This window comes from Halyomorpha halys, unplaced genomic scaffold, assembly GCF_000696795.3.
Source record: "Halyomorpha halys isolate HHAL.00 unplaced genomic scaffold, Hhal_1.1 Scaffold36.1, whole genome shotgun sequence".
In the NCBI taxonomy this organism is placed as follows: Eukaryota; Metazoa; Arthropoda; class Insecta; order Hemiptera; family Pentatomidae; genus Halyomorpha; species Halyomorpha halys.
Window position 1 is genome coordinate 906,332 of NW_027108624.1, and position 20,160 is coordinate 926,491.

At 27.1% G+C, this 20,160-nt stretch overlaps 1 protein-coding gene across 23 annotated transcripts in view; it reads right to left on the reverse strand.

The window, feature by feature from the left end:
* Window positions 1-20,160, reverse strand: part of CaMKII (Calcium/calmodulin-dependent protein kinase II) — a 196,375-nt gene that overhangs the window by 21,366 nt on the left and 154,849 nt on the right. For 12 of the 23 annotated variants that reach the window (XM_014429907.3, XM_014429872.3, XM_067046896.1 and 9 more), the window contains 2 exons: window positions 4,544-4,633; window positions 3,535-3,591 (listed from right to left, as the gene is read on the reverse strand). In XM_014429907.3, the coding sequence (XP_014285393.1) occupies window positions 3,535-3,591; window positions 4,544-4,633 (147 nt within the window). The remainder of the gene's footprint in view (window positions 1-3,534; window positions 3,592-4,543; window positions 4,634-20,160) is intronic. The other 11 variants (XM_014429878.3, XM_067046897.1, XM_014429933.2 and 8 more) reach the window with 1 other exon arrangement.

Sequence of the window (20,160 nt, forward strand, 5' to 3'; positions counted from 1 at the left end):
AAATTCAAATTCTAATGTTTATTGAAGTGGAAATTATGAATATAAGTTTTGTTCCTGCATAAATACAACAGTTTAACAAAAGATAATGAAGCTGAAATGCATTCGAAAAAGTTGGGGTGGTGGTGGCTCTTCCCTTCCAAATTGAATGCTTCTATTTTTACATTTTTTCTCCTTTAGTTATTCATAAAATTATTTAATATTTTGTGTTTATCCATTGATTATTATTGCTAACAATGAGAACTATAAATATTTTTTAAAATAAAGAAAATTAAAGGTACTTTAGTCGAAGATATTTTGAATAATGCGCATTTAAGCTCTGTCAGACTATTTCGTTGAGGATAAGACCTATATGACATTAAAGACCTTTTTTTTTTTTTTTAACTGGCTATAAGCACTGTAACCTACAAGGCCTATTGTGTACCATCCACATTACAACGCTGTAGCGCTGTAGCACCACACACAACATTATAATAAACTTATTAAACCATGAGATGTGTAGATTTTAGGAATCTAAGTAAGGTTGAGGGATTGATCAATTCACACAGTTTGGGGTCCACGACCCAGCAAATTGGTCACACCAGCATATAATGTAGTATGCTGTCTCATCCTTAGCATTGCAGAATTTGCACAAGGGTGATTTTGTAAGCTTGAGGTTGAACATATGTTTATTAAGTCTACAGTGACCTGTGTAGAACCCTGTAATTTTCCTAAGAGAATTCCTGTCTAGCCGAAGCAGTATTTCACTTCGGCCCCTACAGGGTTCATCTAGGAATAGATTAGATTGTAGCTGTCTTTTGAAAAGGTAGTGAAACTTGGATTTTAAGCCGTAAGCTGCCTTTATATTACTTTTAGCATAGCTTAGGCTTATGCCACACATTGGCTCTGGAGTAACAGGAACGGTTTCAGAGCCATGCCTTGGTAATTTGTCAGCTTGTTCATTGCCAGGAATATCACAGTGACCCGGCACCTATTCAAAACTGAGAGTTTGTTGAGTGCTACATAGCAGTCTTTAACAACTCTGGATCGTGAAATGGGGTTGTTGAGAACCCTTATGGCTGCCTGGCTCTTTGTGTATATTGTATTTCTTCTACCAGAGAACCCTTCCTATATGAGAGTACTGTTATGAGTATATCTAGGGAGATAGATGTACCTTCCAATGATCCAATCATTATGCCAAACGCCAGCTCATGAGCCTTGGGCTGTAAGGGTGTGTAATCTGTGTAGCAATTAATGCCATTGTTAGGTTTGTGTATTTTTGTTAAAAACCATTCAATTAGAGTTTAATCAAAAACATTAGAATCACTTTCGAGAAATTTGAAAATATGTAAAATTGATTCCATAAAATGGCATTAAATATGTCATTATTTTTTGGACATTTTGTTTTAGAGTTAGGCTGACCACATACAAACATTCAGAGGCACAGATCATTTTGCAAGACTAGATTTTTGGACTCAAAGTACCACAACAAGTGTAGTTTCCAGCGAAAACTCGAATTCGAAATTTTGAACGATCACAACAATTTCCCTTACAATACTTTATCTTAATAAATATTTTTTAAAAATTTATCACAAGCTTGAATAGTACCATATTTTATATAAATTCAAAGGATTAAACCATTCCTATTTGAATTAAACCATAATCAATAGTTTGATCTGCAAGTTAAGGGAAATAAATTAGGACATGTATTTTAAAAAAAAAAATTGGAAATTACTATTTTTTTATATCTTATTGAGGATTCCAAAAAAAAAAAAATAAATAAATAAAAAAATTATGACATTTACACAACTAAATTGCAAAAATTAAGTAATTGTTATACAAAGGACCATAATTAAGATTGTTTTTTGAAACTGTGTTATTTACAAATCGAATTAAACCAATAAAAACCACAAAAGATTAATTGAAAATTGTTCTGCAATTTTATTATTTATAAATTTATTATTTTGGCAAAATAATATATCCATAGAAAAGGGAAAAAAAGACAGAACGCTTTTTAAAAAACATTTTCCTTGTCTTAAGGGATTGATGAATTGAGGTCTCAAAAATTTGTTTTCCGTGATAACTAAACTTTCTATCCCTATGGAAGTAAAAATGAAAAACAATGCAAATGAAGAACCAAAATTAAAATAATAAAATTTAGTTATAATAAAAATTTTTTTTGCAGCAAATAAATTATAGTTTTTCATTCAGTAAAACATAAGCATATTTTTGGTGAAAGATAAATACATAAGGTGTTACAATTAAAATAAAAATGGGTTGAGTTAGTTGACAATTAAAAAAGAATATAAAATTTATTTTTTATTAATATAGTTGTTTGAGAGTGGTTTAGTTTCTTTTTAAAACAATCTTGATCCTTTTCTCTCAACTTTATTATTTTTTTTAACATCCGACGTTTCGACCTCTCAGGTCATTCTCAAGGATTCCTTATTCTGTCTTCACTCCTTTTTTTTTCCTTTAAAATTCATTAATGCTGGCTAATTGCCTTTGTCCCAATAATTTCTTCTATTAAATTATATCCTAAATTTAAAACTTTTATTTATCACTTTTATGTTCATTAATAAACCCCCAAACAGAAACTGTTGAAGGTAGGTTCTGTTTGGGGGTTTATTAATGAACATAAAAGTGATAAATAAAAGTTTTAAATTTAGGATATAATTTAATAGAAGAAATTATTGGGACAAAGGCAATTAGCCAGCATTAATGAATTTTAAAGGAAAAAAAAGGAGTGAAGACAGAATAAGGAATCCTTGAGAATGACCTGAGAGGTCGAAACGTCGGATGTTAAAAAATAATAAAGTTGAGAGAAAAGGATCAAGATTGTTTTAAAAAGAAAAGAATATAAAGTTTTGGAATTGCATTTGAAATCTAATAACTATTCCTGAAATCTTTAACACATACAAAGAGATATATACTAGGCTTGTTAGGGTGATAAAGCGATGTATTATTGTGGTGAATTAAAGGAAATAATCATTTTTTTGAAAATAATTATATATTAATAAAAAATAAATAAAGCAACATTAATGTTAAACATGCTCATAATACAGCCCACATAAGGAATCATGCAAACTTTTAATGAAAAAAATATTTAACGGCTTAGCTAAATTATTTAGTCAATTAAGCATCTCTTTATAGCAAACATGATAAAATTAAAGGAAGGCGTAAAATGAACATGGATGATAAATGTTATGATCAGTCTCACTTAATGCACACTCATACTCCGATCTTTAAATGCGATTTATTTATACTTAATTATAAGGTTGGTATCCTGCCGTTGTAAAATGTGATCGAAAACGAAAAGATATATATCTCAATTTATGTGATTGTATAAGACATTCAATCTTAAATTTAAAATATAGTGTTTAATTTAAATGCTTTTAACAAAGTTTGAACTGGATAATGATATATTTAAAAAATTAAATTATTTTGATGATTAATTTTTATTATAAATACTATATAATACAATTTGCTCCAGATCAAACTCTGTTATATTACTATAAAAGCATAGAACTATACAAAAAGTTTAATGTTTTTATTTACCTTCGGGATCTTTAGCTATGACCGTCGAGCTACGATCCACGCCTCCTTTTTTGTCCTCTTTGTGCGTAACAGAGAATAAAATAATCGGGTTTCCGGAAAAACTCAAAATAAATATACCAAAAATTTTACTTTACCGATTAAGGAATTATAATTGGATGCAAAAATGTGGACATTAAATTTCAAATTTACCTTTACAAAATATATATATTATTAAGTATAATTCTTTATATTTGTTTTTATATTCTAATAGCAACAAACAGGAGGATTGCCTCTAAAACTCATGCAAGCATGCATAGAGTGAACGGATGAGACAAGAAAATATTTTGGGTTTCTAATCCTACATTTAACCATTATTATTTTACACGATAGGAGTTAGGTAACCATTGAAGGACTGAGCTGGGTAAAGCTGTCATCAAACTTATCATTTTCTTCAATTCAAATTGAATTTTACATATTTAATAAAACTCTAAAAACCATGCCGATCACTATTAGAATATAAACAAGCATTATTATTCAAGAAAATCAGCCGAGGGAGTAGTAACGCTTATGTACACTTTTCATCAGCTTAAAATAGATAAAAAAATAAAACAAAAAAGTTTTTTAATTGAAAAGTAATAATTTATATTTAAATTAATAAGGACAAGCTGCAATCTCACTCGGCTAGAAATTATCTAATAACTAATAAATATAACTTGAATATATTTCATGTACATAATATGAAAAAAGAGAAATATATAACATAATTATAAGATTAAAATAAATATACAAACACAGCAAAGCGATAAAAGTAATTGAAATTTTTTGGAATTTTATATTTTAGTTTAAAATATATAAATCTTGACACAACTTCGTATATACACACAAATACATCTGATATACACATAGAATTTATTAATAACGTCTCATAAACCAAAACTTTTAAAGCAAAAATTTCAGTTTTATATTTTAGTTTACCTTTCAAGCAGTGACATTTAATAATTATGACCGAGTCAGAAAGGTTTGTTCTTACCTTTAATATCATCATCTTCGAGAGTGGTGCTACTATCAGTTGATTCTTTAACTTGAGACCCATCGCCCTTCTTTGTTATAATGCTTCGACCTATAATTTAATCAGTCCATTAATAAAGTATATTTAATTATATTTTGTAAGTGTCGAATAAAAACCAAATATTTAAAAAAATAAATAAATTTTTAATTGGTTTATCTCAGCAGCTAAGAAACAAACCCTTGATTGGTTAAGCTGTAATCATAATACTATAAAAAAAAAAAAAAAAATTAGTATATTTTTGGAACAAAAAATACTTCACAACAATACTACAAAAACTTCAAGTTTAAGTTAATTAAACCCTCAATTTAATATCAAATGCATGGATCTTTGTGGACACAACAAAAGCCTTTTGAAACGATACGAATGTGAGTATTTAAACTTATGAGATACATGCCTTTATGATGAAATATTAAAAAAAAAAAAATAATTAAAATAATTGTGTCTAACTTTCATTTCTGATAAAAGTTAAGTATAATAGATATGACCTCAAATAATCACTACAGAAAATTAATTATTTTTGTATAAATATTTCTAAATTAACATTGATTCAGGAAACTGAATTACTGACTTTTATAATATTAATTAAATCACAATCTTAACCGAACAAGGTTTTATAAACCTTTTCTTATAGAATGGACAACTTGTATGACATGAATAATAAGTAACTAATAATACTAAATAACTTTTAATCCACAGAACTTTTTGATAAATATTAAAGTCATTTTGAAAATCAAATTCCAACTTACCTAAGCAACTATAGAGAGAACTTAAAATGAAATATAAGTATTAATTAATCAGTTGAAAATTTATTAAATAAATTAATAAGTGTCATGTGGCTTACTAAATAATTGAATGTCTTCATTCCTGTCATCATGCACAATATAAAAAAAGATTTCTCATAATCACATATTTTTGTGTCACATTAGCACATAATTAGATGTGGAGAGCACTTTTAGATTCAATTGTTCAAAGTATATGAAGGCATTATTAAAAAAAAAACTTATTGAATAATGAATATTTTTTTAATCACACTCACACATACATATATATATATATATAAATGGAATTAAAAGGGTGAGAATCTATGGAGTACAAATGACAAGTTCCATAAAAAAGAAAAAACTTTTATCTACCTCTGCTTGAATCAAACTTATGATTCAGTTTTGACAGAATTTCAAAATTATCAATAATTATCGATAATTTTACAATTTGTCGATATTGAAGCATAAATTCGGTTCAGGTAGAGGTAGATAAAAACAAATTTATAATTTAAAAACTTGTCAGATGTACTCAAATTTTCATCCTATCAATTATTACAGCTCAGTACTTCTTCAGCAATTTTTGATTAAAATGTTACAAAACCACCACTGTCAAATTTACCGTACCCTAACATGAAAAAAATTTCAGCTCAGGAATTGAAATCTTTAAATTAATTATTAATCCTAATTTATCTGAAATATAATTTAATATACGGCACCAATAAAACAGATTTATAAATACACTGATCCAAAAGATATTGAGTATTGATAAATTACTTCCATCATTTCACACAACTTCGTTGATACAATAAGGACAAATTATTATTAAAAACTTTCAATTTTGATCTAGAAAAAATAATTAAATACTCAGTTATTTACAACTTGAAAATTTTATATAAAATTTGCATGTCAAACAATGATAATATATTAATTATTTCTTTTGAAAATATACAACCTTAAATCTCATATATTAAATATTTATTTTGCAATAAAAATTTTATAAAAGATCAGTTTACTTTTTTTTTGGTAAAAAATTTCTCACTACTTAAAATAGTTATTTTTGAATATTTTCTAAACCCATTATTCAGGAAATAACATCATTATATTATACCTATTTATTTCAAAGCAATAATTAAATAAACTAATTATTTCTGATTCATAAATAACAAAGTCAATTTATTCCAAGTTTTTTATTTGTTATTCAGAATAAAATTTGCCTAAACCTGATTCAATGTTATATTTATGCTTTTGTGTCAAAAACAGGACCCATTCAATAATATTGAGGAAAGTGCCTCCTATATCCAAAAATTAAATTTGTAATACCAACATATTGCTGAGTTAAGCCAAATAAGAACTGAACTTATTTTTTTTTTCAAGATAGCTTAATTATTTTTTAAAAATATTTTTGTAATACCATATTTACCATACAGCATAAATATCAAAATATATATTTTTAGCTGAAGAAATATGATCCTTGAAAAAATATATCAAAAGTTGAAATCTCATTCCTCTTCTGTCTTGAACTATGATATTTTTATCATCAATTTCTTGTTTGTTAAAAAATCCCAAATTTGAATTTAAACATTATAATATACTAATTAATTTTTTTAAATATAATTTTCAATAATTCTATAAAAATAAGTTTTATTTTAGTACCTTACGAACCAGCCAAAATTAAAGACAGCACAAGTTTCACTTTAAATATAATAGTATTTTATTAAACAGAAAAAAAAATCTGATTATAGGTTATACATATTGGATTATAGGATTGGTATTTACGAAACTATAACTGAAAGAAATCACCCCATAACAAGTTGGTCAAAGTTCACTCTAATTATCGAGCTGAAAAACTAAGCAAATATTTTCTACATAGTATTCCTTGATAAAATTCTTTCTTATTCCTTAGATTACATTCTCAATATCAAATAAACTTTAAGGGCAAGAAAAACAATAATAAATTTTTTTAAAAATGTAATTAATCTATTTTATTCTTTTGACAATGAAGATTTACTTTGTGTTTGGGATGAAATTCTTTACAAATAAAACAGCCTACCACAGGGGTCACCAAGCTTTTCAAATTAATGATTCTAGGAAAATCTTTTAAAATTTGAAATTTTAAAAATTGAAAAAATCTTTTAAGTTTTAAAATTAACAATTTTTTGTTTTTGTTTTACTAGCGTGAAACTGAAATAGATGTATACATGTTGCATCCAACATTACTTGTTGTAGCACTCTTTAATGACTTCTGGATGTCTGGAAAGATTATTTGAAGTTATAATAATATTTTTTAAACTATATTTTTTCTTGTTTTGATGAATTGTACACACACACACGTCTTTAAGGACCACTTGGGGACCCCTGACTGACATAGGCAGACACATGCATATTTTAATAAATACAGTTACGTGCCTGATTATTCTATAATAAATAACTTACACTATAATAAGGTTGTGCGTGTACTATCGATCTGAGCACATACATATTTTAATTTTGTATCTATTCAGGCCACATTGAAACATAACAATTACAGTTATGGTTCTAAGTATTGCTATATTTTAAATTAAACAAACAAAATTAGAATAAGTTTCATTTGAAAGAAAATTAAAGAAGAATAAGTATTTTACATTGGCCACCAGAGTTGTGGAAGTTGATGGAATATATTCTTGCTTTCCAGGTAAAGAGTTGGTTTCAACCAATACTCATTTTCATTACCAATATATAAAATTATTCACACCATGCCAGAGAAAGGATATTTCTCACTATTTTCATAATAAATATTAAAAACTGTTTGCTCTTAAGCAAACATTTATAAGTACAGTAAGGCATTAATTATTCAAAAATAATTGATATTTTCATACATGATTTATATGTGCTTGGCATCAATGTTTTTAGGTTAAAATTTTAAAAGAAAGAATTAATTCTAAATAAAATAATAACTTAAGTTGCCTTTCTTAAAAAAAGTTATAAACCTTTAAATTCTTAGATGGTTTTGGGTTCAGTACTTGGTAATGATGTACTGTTTCTTGATCAATGTTTAGTAAAAGGGTATTTTTTATTCCAATTAAAGGGCATTTTTTAACTCACTTCATGGAGGCTGAGTGTGCCACAGGAGTCTACGACTTCAGAATTAATCCATGGCTTACATTTCAAAATAAATAATTATCTACCACAGACGGACTTGCAATCCAGTGCCTTATGTAAGTATGTACAGGTGCTGGAATTTTATTAGACATCACAAAAGATATACTGTTATTTGAAGTATCATTAAATAACAAAAACAAATTTATGTATTTATATTATTTTATGTTTAATATTAGGGCAAGGTATATAATAACACCCATTTCTCTTTACACTTTGAATAATTTCTGGAACATCTGTAATAATTAGGTTAAATATTTTAAAAATATTAGTTTTGTATTCAGTTCTTATGTTATGTTATTTTGTAAATAAAAGTTTTTGATAAAGTGTAAATTTCTTTCGATAAATTTCATTATTCTTAATAAAAAATAATACTAAAAATTATAATTAATAAGATATGACTATATATATATAATTAGGGACAGACTTTTGATTTGAACCTCTATGAAGTTAAATATTTTACAATAGTCATTCATTGGTTAGTAGATAAAATTATTAACCAAAATGTTGAGACCTTGACTGTTTTGAATAATCAACACCTTTACTGTAACTCACAAAATCAAGATAAATAATTGAGAAAGGACTTATATTATAAACACAATAACATCAATATAAAAGCCATACAGAAGTATTTTATTGTAACACAACAGATTTTCACAAGACTACCTGATGTCTCAAATATTTTAGCTGAATAAATCACACCTTTGAAGGAAAAAAAATGCAAGTATATATTTTTCTTTGAATGAGTTAATTTATTTTAAAAACACAATTAAATGGTGATTTAATTAAAAAATAAACATATTAAATCAAAATATAGGCATTCATATTTTAGTTTAATGTATAATTTCTATTCCAATTATGTCAATCTTTCTTCAAAGGTATGGTTTCTGAGGTCCAACAACAAAAATTTTCTGAAGCTGATGACATTTGGGTTGTGACCCACCCTTCGGCAATAATAAATATTAATTTATAAATTTTATATCAAACAGAACCAAATAATAATATCAACTTTTTATTTTACAATTAAAACTGTAAAGAAAATATATTTGTAGTGCCTCATGGACAAAATTCTATAATAATGATTATTTAAATAATATTAACAGTTCACCAATTTCGAAGAATACTATAACTTTCAAGTCTTCTAGTATTTTCACTGACAGAGACAATACCTTGCTGACCGACTTCTTTACAAGTTCAAAGCATTCCACAGGTATAAGAAGATTGTACAACAGGAGATTCTTCTGTAAGTTATGTAAGAAAGAGTATAAAATTGTAGAATTGTACCTATAACTTTAATTTATTAAGGAAATTAATGTAAGCCATTACCAATTAAACGGACATTGAATTAATGAAACAATGCACCAATCATAATAATATTTCATAATTGTTCAAAGGCATAGTTCATGAAATTTCATTTTATTAAACTGTGGTTTGATATTTGCATCTAATGGGATAATACATGTACAGGCATGTATAATATGAAAAATTGGAAACTATCCAAGTGTAGATGAAAAATGAAGAGCAATTGGACCAACTTAAAAAATATATAAAACTAATGTAAATTAATGAAACATTTTTTAAGATATAAAAATAATATCTTAATACTTAAAAGCGAAAAAGTACTATATTCGATGCTTTTTCTTTTTCCCCTATCAGAGAGATAGGTATCAATGGCATTGTTTAAAAATAAAATAAAGGAACGTTTATGGAACTATTGAAGTCCTTTATTGAAATAATATTTATTCAACAAGACCTTACATAATTTTTCTAGTACTATATATTACTATTTATTTACTTTTTTTTTGGTGGACGCTGAAGACTATAGAGATTTTTGGCTGCATGTTGTCGTCTTCTAGACTTTTGGTTGTGAGAGCACAGATAACATGAAGGGGGAAAGGTAATCCAACCACACGTTGGTACAAACCATGGTCTCCAGGGTACAATGCCAGCCTTCTGATAGTTTCACAATCAGTCTATTTTTGGCTGATTTGGCTGACCTTTCCACCGACTCACTCGTGCTTAAAAAATTGGTTTCTAGGATTATGGCTGTTCAGATTCAGCAGATGTACAAGGAAAAAAATCTCCATTTGACATTACAACATGATTTCCGAATAAAGTACATGGGGTAGGGTCATTGATCTAATTCCTGGTCAGTGTGAGTGGCTTCCAGTAGACCTCACTACTATGGGGAAGGGAAGGAGGGTGACGTGTGGCTTTCCATCATGAGTGTTCACCCATCCAAGTACTGACCACACTCAACATTGCTTGACTTTGATTTCCTACTCTACGTATTTTAGCACATTAAGCCAACCCTTTTAAAAAAGTTTGATGTTTAATAATCAAAGAAATTTTCTTATATTTTTAAATTCTAATGACAAATAATTTTAAAAATTTGACTTAAAATACTAACAAAGTGAATTGATGGCTTACATACAATTTCTTAGATAAATTAAATACAAGCTAGTGTCGACTGTTCTGTGTAGGTGCCATTGTGCTATGTGAATAATTTTTTCTAACTGAGCTAAATGTCTTTTATTCAGTATTTGAGATCGAACAATAATTACAGTGTTGTTTTGTTTTGATTTCTTCTATAATGTGTCTTGTTCATTTTGTTTTCATTTCCAAGCTAAATTTTTAAAAATTTTGCATAGTGAAATCGAACAGTGATGAAATAAATGTCAACTCAATATTTGTAGTTTGGTGACTACCAATGTACAACTAGGCATCAATTTTCAAGCACAATCTGTTCTCTAAAAGTGAGCGAGCTCCAGTGAAATATCTTCTTTATTTATACAAACATTTCTCAATAATAACAAAACAAATAAACCTGTAAATATTATATTAACATAGAAAAGGGTAGGTAATACTTAGCAAACAATACGCACTAGCCAAGTCACTAAGTTCTTTTAGTTTGTTTAATTGAATCATAATTAAATTATTCTTAAATAATATATATATGATATACTTAAAATTTGAAAAGTAATAGCGAGTGTGGTTAAAATAAGCTTCAGAACACCAGTTACAATAATTTGCAACTAAAAGTTTTTCAGTGAACAGTATTTAAAACATACATCGGTGCAAATGCAGAGTGCCATATCTGTAAATTTTGATATCATGGGTTTTATAATTGCATTTTAATCTGGTTTTATATTCTCTTTGCAATGCTAAAAATACCTCGCTGAGTATGTGACATCATTGATTAAAAATACAAAATAATCAATTAATATAAATCAAAATTAAAAATCAGCTACTACTTTAAACTGTAACAATAATTAGAAGACAATGCTCAAAGAAATTTTCAGATATGTCACTTGGACATCATTTCGACGATATTAGTTAGATATTTCTACTATGCCCATAGTGAATAATTGTTTAACATGAATTAAAGGAAAGTAGGTCCACTATTAGTTGCAAAAGTTTACATCTATATCTGATAATGGCTAACTCAGAAACAAACATATTGAAATTTTAAGATTCCTTAAGCAGCTGGCATTAATTCTAGGAAGTAAATTTAAACAGAATGAATATGCAATAAAACCAATTATTCACTAGGGCTATAAATCTACCATAAAGTTGCTTGATATTGTGCTTTAAAAACTTCCATAGGTACCTATATAGTAATTTCAAATATTCTATAGGTATAATTTTCAACACTACAATGCAAGGTTTAACAAACCAAGAGATTTAAAATTTCTATTTAAGTACATTAACATACAATAATTTGTACCAAATTTGGTTGAATTATAGCTCACGAGTATCAGTATATATATTTTAGTATTAGACCTACATATCTTGAAATGCTAATTCCAAGCTGAGAGGAAATACTTCTCCAACTTCAGTCTACATCCACATTTCTCAAGATGCATGTGCTCAGTGTAAAGGCTCTAGGATAAACATTGAATTCATTTGACCAAAAATTAATAATAGAAGCCAAGGAATATGATAGTACTTACATCAGGCGATTAGAAGGAGAAAGAGATAGGAGATAATAAACAATCTATAAACAAAACCCCTCTATCTGAACTTGATGAAAATCGGTAAAGGGTTCCTCAACACGCTAACTGTCTTTTTGGGAGCCATTAATAAAAACTTGCAAGTTAACGAAGGTAGACAAAGCTACAGCAATATGAAAAATTTTAAGAAAAGACTATCTCAACTCATAAACTATTTAATATTTTATTTGGACCATTGTTGATTCACCATGTATAATTAATAAAAGAAAGATGCAGTCAAAAATTAATAAGGTCCGGGTGCAGTCAAAAAGCAATTCAAATAGTAAAAACTATTTATTAGTTTCACCCCACTTTGCAGAGCCAAAAACAAGATACAAAAATTAAAAATATTGTAAGCAGTGTAAGATTATAAAATGATATAAAACATAAAGTTAACTATGGTCGAATGTAAAAAATTGTATAAAAATGAGCAAAGTAAAGAGTACTCTTAGGCTTACTACCTAGATGTAAGATTGGTTTCAGGTTAAGTTCTTAATTTTTATTTTTCTCGGTCCTCTACCCTCCTGTCCTACAGTATCCTTTTTAAATACTCCACTAACGCCTGCTGAACAGATTCGATACTTAGGACTCCATCTTGACAAGACTTACTTGGAATCCATATACAAGACTGAAATGACAAGAAACTTCTCGTAGATTTTGATTGCTACAACACCTACTTGACAATCACTCTAAACTTCCCATTCACTACAAAAAATTATTATACACAATGATAATCAGACCAATTTGGACATATGGAATTGAGCTCTGGGGCTCTACCAAACCATCAAATTCCTCCCACATCCCATCCTATGTAAAACCATTGATACTCCTTATTACGTTAAAAATAAACTCATCCACAAAGACCTTAACATTCCATTCGTTGCAGATTTGGCCCAAAACAGATATGAGTCTTTACATTCCAAACTCCTTACCCATCCTAACCCATTAGTTCTTAACCTCTCATCCTTAACAATTCCTGATAATCCTCTGAGGCATCTGAAAAGAAGATGGCCACGGGACCTTCTAATTTAAATACTTGAAGTACCACCAACGGGTGGTTCCTTCCCAAGAATTTCAAGTGTAAATGAAACATTTCACATATTTACTTATTGTATTTATTATTTGTACAGATACAAATTAGATTAAATAAATTTAAAAAAAAAATTTCCCGGCCTTCATTTTGTCCCTTCATATATTTCCCCATGCCTTATTTCTTTAATTTTCCGTCTTTTAGTTCTACTATATTTATCTAAATCCCTTATTTATTATTATATTCCTTTTTTATTTATAATAATCTCTGTACATCTTATTTCTATTTTCTTTGATTATACTTACTTTTTCTCATTTTTATATAATTTTTCCGCATATTGTTAACATTTTACAATAGTTTACTGTATGTTTCATGTTATCTTAAACTCTTATACTGTTTATTAATATTTTTAGCTTTTATATCTTGTTTTTATCCTCGATGAAGCCCTGATAAGTGGGGTGAAATGTTGGAGCTTAATAAATAGTTTTGTTACTATTTGAGTTATGTATTGATTGCACTCAGGCCATCTTCATTTTATTTATTAATCTATCTTATTAACACTTAGTAGTTTTACTTTAATACTGTTATAAAGAAGCTCATCGCTTAAGAACTTGACATGCACAAGAGCCAAAGCTGTAGTGCTACAAATCTGTCAGGAGTCAAAAGCATTGCCATGAGAAAAGATATCAAACAGGCATTGTCATTAAGCCCATTCATAATTGATAAACAAAAACAGTGATTGATGAGTATATACATAGAACTTAGCCAGAAAAAATACACTTCTGAATTCTGAAATTTCGCTTACGATTCACAAACAGATTCATATCTTGATATGCCCTTGTAATTTTCAGAGACATGTAATAATTTGTTCATAACAATTTAAATCAAAAACAAAAACCTATAAGAATATTTAATAAATTGAAATATCTGAAAAGAAAACTTGAAGTATGAATTTCAATGTAAAAATTAAAAAAAGAAAATCCTCTGAAATTATGTGTCAAACTTAAAACTTTAACCTCTGCAAAGCATGTTATAAGATGAAAATGAACGCTTGACTTGGATGCACCATTCAAAACATTAGATTTACTAGCTCAATGAAGAAGTCCAAAAAACTTAAATAATATTGAGTTCGCACTATTAAACTCAACAAAAAAAACTATATCATTCACAAACCTAAAATAGAAGCATTTAATAATAGATTTATTACATTATAAACCACCTACACATCATAGTTACCTTAAATCCCTCACAAACACACAAAATGGAGAAGACTGATAATAATTAATAAAAAAAATTAATTTTAATGTAAAAATTATTCAACAAAGAATAAAATCTGAATATTGTTTTTATTTTATAATATAAAAGATTTAACATTTAATTATGCAAGTTGGGTTGATAAATTTAAAACCCAAAAACGTTATTCTACAACATAATATTTTACCCATATTTTTTAAATATAGATCAACGCAAACCCTCAAATATCTCAATCTAAACATCAATGGACCTAGGCCACTTTCAAAATAAACAGCTCTAATATTTTTTAAGAGAATTTAATTTATCAAAAACCTAAAGCATCCTGTCTTGCCTACACTATCCTTTATTTCACTTAATCCTATAGGACAGATCAGTGAAGTAGAATTTAATCTGGACAAGGAATTATTGTAAAATCCTCAGGAAATACTGTAATAACAAGATACTGCTCAATGTTGACAAGATAATGACCTAAAGTTGCAATTCATAACAAAAACTCATCTATAACTATAACCAAACCCATCTGTAACTATAACCAAATCTATCTATAACTATAACCAAACCTATCTATAACTATAACCAAACCAATTAAGTTATACAGAGTCTAACAATAGGATTTTATATAAATTCTTTCAGAATCCAACAGAAAATCCTCAACTCTCCTTTTTATCTGAAAAATAAAATTATTTATGAACATCTCAGAATTGCAGTTTTGATTGAAAACAAACCTGTGTGCTCCTATTACAAACTCCATAAAACACAAATCCACTAGTTTCAAACTGCTTTTCAATCAATCACTAACGATTCTCTCAGTCATTTGAAAAGGCGGTGCCTCAGAACAATCTAACATACAAGTGACATTGGAGTGCTGCCAATGGTTTGTTTGTTCCTCTATAACTAACAGATATGTCATATTGATCTGACAACAAATTTACTTGTTGAGTACAAACATCCTTTGTCTTGATATTTTCAAACATTAATTGTTTTGAAGTGAGATTGTTATAATATAATTTATAATAGATAGTTACAACTCATGTACTTCTAAAATAAGAATACATATCATTTACAAATATAATATTACGCACTACAATTGAGCCTTCAATCAATATGCTGACTTATTTACTGGAGAATTATTGAAAAATTGTAAATATTCATTTAAATAATCTTGATATGTACATATATATATATATATATATATATAAATTTAATATAATGTTTTATGTACGAATTTAATATTTCCTTGTGTTAAATTAGTTTCCAATAGTAGAATGAATATGCTTTTAAAATCAATAAGAATAGTTTCGTTTTTTTTAATTGCTCTTACCAAATATTCAAATTTGTATAATTAATTTTAATAAAAAACATAATGTATAAGAAGATTATTTCTCCATTTTAATTTTTTTCCATAGATCCTATTTTGAATGAATTTGATTTCCAAAATGACTTATATGATAATAATGCCTAAGCATACAAAGAAATAATTCAATCGGAAAGGATTGCTTTTAAAAATGGTAAAATAGAAAAATAATATTGAAGGTGATGAAAACAAAGTAGGGAAGGTGACTGAGGATGAGAATGAAATAGCTTGAGATGGTATCTACAAATTGTCATACACAATGAAATAAAACTAAGCATGAATACAGTAATAAATAAACAAATGTGAAACATAAAATAAAACTTAACTTAAATATGATGATCAAAAAATTTAATTTCTACCATGCTAATAACATAAAACACATCATCAAAGTAATTATCAGAAAACCAAAATATTATTTAAAAAACAAGAAAAATTTTTTTTTTCAGTCTAATAATCTCGACAAAATCTTAGATATGTATCTAGCACATTATGGTGTTTCAAAATGAAAACAATCTAGCTGCAAGAAACCATGCTTGAATGCGTGCATGAGAAATGAAAACAGTGTTTACGGTTTTTAGCAAACCCAACCGTTAAAGCAATCCTTTAAGTATTAAAACTGAAATAAGATAAATGCCATGCTGATAATAATTTAAATGTTATTTTATAATACAAATTTTCTTTATATTAATACAATCGCTGTTAGGGAAAACTTTTTAAACTGAGCGAACCTCATTTTTAAAAATATAGAAAATATGAATACATTGTTTCTTCAGAACAGGTAAATTGATAATTTTACAGATCAGGGTTTGGCAGAAGTTACTATTTCACTACAATCCTAAATTCATAATCTACTGGAGTCTGTTATAATGATTTGAAAAATAACAAAAAGTGAGGAAAAGAAAAAACATTTATTTTTTAAGGGAAACAATAATAAATTTTGTTATATAGAAGAATTTTTTTTTTTTAAATAAATAAAACAAATATCATATTTAAATGAATTTTGTAAAGAAATTTCTATTCTCACATTTACAGTGGTATTATTTACATATTAATTTTTAGTCCATGAGTAAATAAATTATAAAGACACACAGGACACCAGTTTTTAACAGAAACATATTAATTAAATACAAAAATGAGCCTTTATTAGTTGACAGTCCAGTGAAATTAGAAGAAAAAGCGATAATGTGTGCAAAAGGTTAGGTAACACTGATTTTTTAAGGAATCTACATCAATAGAAACAAAAATTGTAGCTTTAAAATTTATAAAACTGACATAATAGAATAAATTAATTAATTTACTAATTTTCTTCTATTGTTATTAAATCACTACAAAACTTAAAATAATAGAATTGAATTAGAAGAATATAACAAGATTTTCTGGAAGGTGCTTAGTTTTGAAATTATTTAGTAAAAACTACAAAAAAGGGTAACAGTTGGCTGTTTTCAGGCTATTATATCAGTTGCACAAGTATTGAAGCTGCAAATTTCTTTTCTTACTATCACAATATATTAAAAAATCAGCGCTACTTAACTTTTTGTTATCACAGATGTATAATCTGACTGGACTATAAGTAACATCCCCATAACATTCGTGGGTACCAATTTTCAAACAAAGATTAAAGCTTTCCCTTTTTTTTATTTTTTTTTTTAAGATCATAAAGATCGTAGCTAAAGTTGCTTCACGATTCCTTATTAATATTGTAAGATTTCAGTTCTCCCATACGATAAATGATAAATAAAAAATTATTTATAAAATAGAAAATAGCAGTATTGAAGTATTAATCAGAATTGTTCTAGAAACTTTGATTCTCATATACAATATTATTCCCACTAATAGGTTGGAAATTTTTTTTCTAAAGACGCTTAATCAGTTTTAGTTTGGAGAACTAGTTTTTAACACAGATAAAAAGGGTTCATTTGAAAATTGAAAAATTACGTATTAATGTTTGTTTAAAAAATTAATTTTTTAGTGAGTGCATGTTTTAGAAATCAGCCGAATCAGATCACTTATGAATTTAAACTTTGAGAGTTTTCAAATTATGGCTTCCATAACAGGAAAATAATTTCAGCAGTTCGGCAAACTAAACATCTGGTTTTTTGAAATTTATTTATTTCTAAATAATCTTATCGATAGCTTTAGATCGATTTCCATGTCAATTGTAAAATAAAAATTAAGATCTGTGCAGGGTTATATCTTGAATAGAAAATAATATGTAGTTTCTTCTTTGATTAATAATATTCTTCGTCCAAATTATCCATGTATATAAAATAAAAAATAAATAAAATAAGACTCATTTTCATGAATTAATGTACTTCAAAATAAAATACTATATAGAATGCTGAGTATTTAACAAAATATTTTAATTACAACCAACCAATCTAGGCAATTTTTAAAACTAAATCGACTTTAATGAAAACTGAATGTGATGAAATAACATCACATCTTATTCATAGTTTAATTATATACAATATTAAAATTGAAATGTGGCGATATTTAAATGAAGAAAAACTTTTCCATGATGTTGATAACCCTAATGAGAATATTAACTCATTCAGATAATCAATAATCTTTTTATTTTAATAAGTGGTATCTAAAATATCAGATTCAAACTTTGCTATGACAAAATATTTTATTAATCAGTAGGCTTTATCTCACAAAATCTCAATTTTTCAGAACAATATTAATAAAATGATATAGTTTAGTTATATTAATGAAATAATTCTATCTTGGTTTCTAAATTTTTTTCTGATAAACAAGTAATTTAATTATCTCTCTGTAAAATGTTTAAAAAAAAAAGGAAGGAATTTTGTAATACATTATTTTATAAATATTCGACTTTAGAAAACAAAAGAGAAAATAGGTTTTCTTGTGACTGAATTTGACCTCAAGTTTGAAATTTCATAAGATAAACATTGAAACAACCAGATAAAGTTTCTATTAAATAGACTACAATATTATTAAGTTGTATTCTGTACATGGAAACAGCAAAAGTAAACAGCATTATTGCTAATAAAAAGCTATCTATATGCAGCAATAGCATTGAATAACTTAGATGCGTTGTAAAATGAAATTTATATATATTTGGAAATTTATAAAATTATAAAAATACTTTCTACATTTTAATGTTTTCTAATTAAGTAAGCAATTAAAAAAAAATGAAATTAATAAACAGATAATGAAACTATTTTATTACTTTCACATTTGTAAAAGTAGCAAATTAGTGCAAAAGCGAAATCAGATTTAATATTAAAAATTTGATCATGCTTGAAATGGTACCCACATAAGTTTATCTTTAAAAAAAAAATAAAGAAAACAAAAACAAAAACGTTCTTGGTAAGTGAAATCAAAAACTTTTCAAATTAATAAGCTTATATTAATGTGTAAAATTGAATGCCTTTTTTTTCTTACCACTTTCTGTTCAGTTGCCAAAGGGTCGAGAGATACGGTAAAGAGAGAGAGAGGAACAAACAAAGGAATGCGTGATAAGACAACATAATACAGCATTGCATAAAACATAACAAGTAATAGTGAAAGTAATTACTCAGAAAGGTAAAGAGATCTGAGAACTACTTGAGTAAGGAGTTCAGGCAACAGCGCTAAATTCACTAAAATTGCAAATAGCTCTCCAAGTCTACGGCCACATGGGAGTGAATCCATCCTTGAAAATGTATCAAAAATATAGAATAATAATTTAAGAATTGGTCGGCCACAGTGTTTTAATCTTAATTCGTTTGTCTAGTGAATTAATGATTCTCAATAAAAAAAGTGAATTTAAATCAAATTTCCTGCCTTTCCCCTGGCTACTCCCCCTTCACTTGTCTATACTCTAATTTCCTTTTTTGTCATTCTCTCCCATAAATGCAGTACAGGTACAAGAAATGCCAATTTAAAGGTAAGATACGAAATTATATAATTTCCCACTTTCGTAAATCTGACCAAATTTCTGCTCATTTATGTTCATGAACCCATATGAATCCAAGTCCAAGAAACTGTATACCAATTCGTAAATAATAAATTATTATGAACAACTTTATTATTGCTGTGTCTTTTTC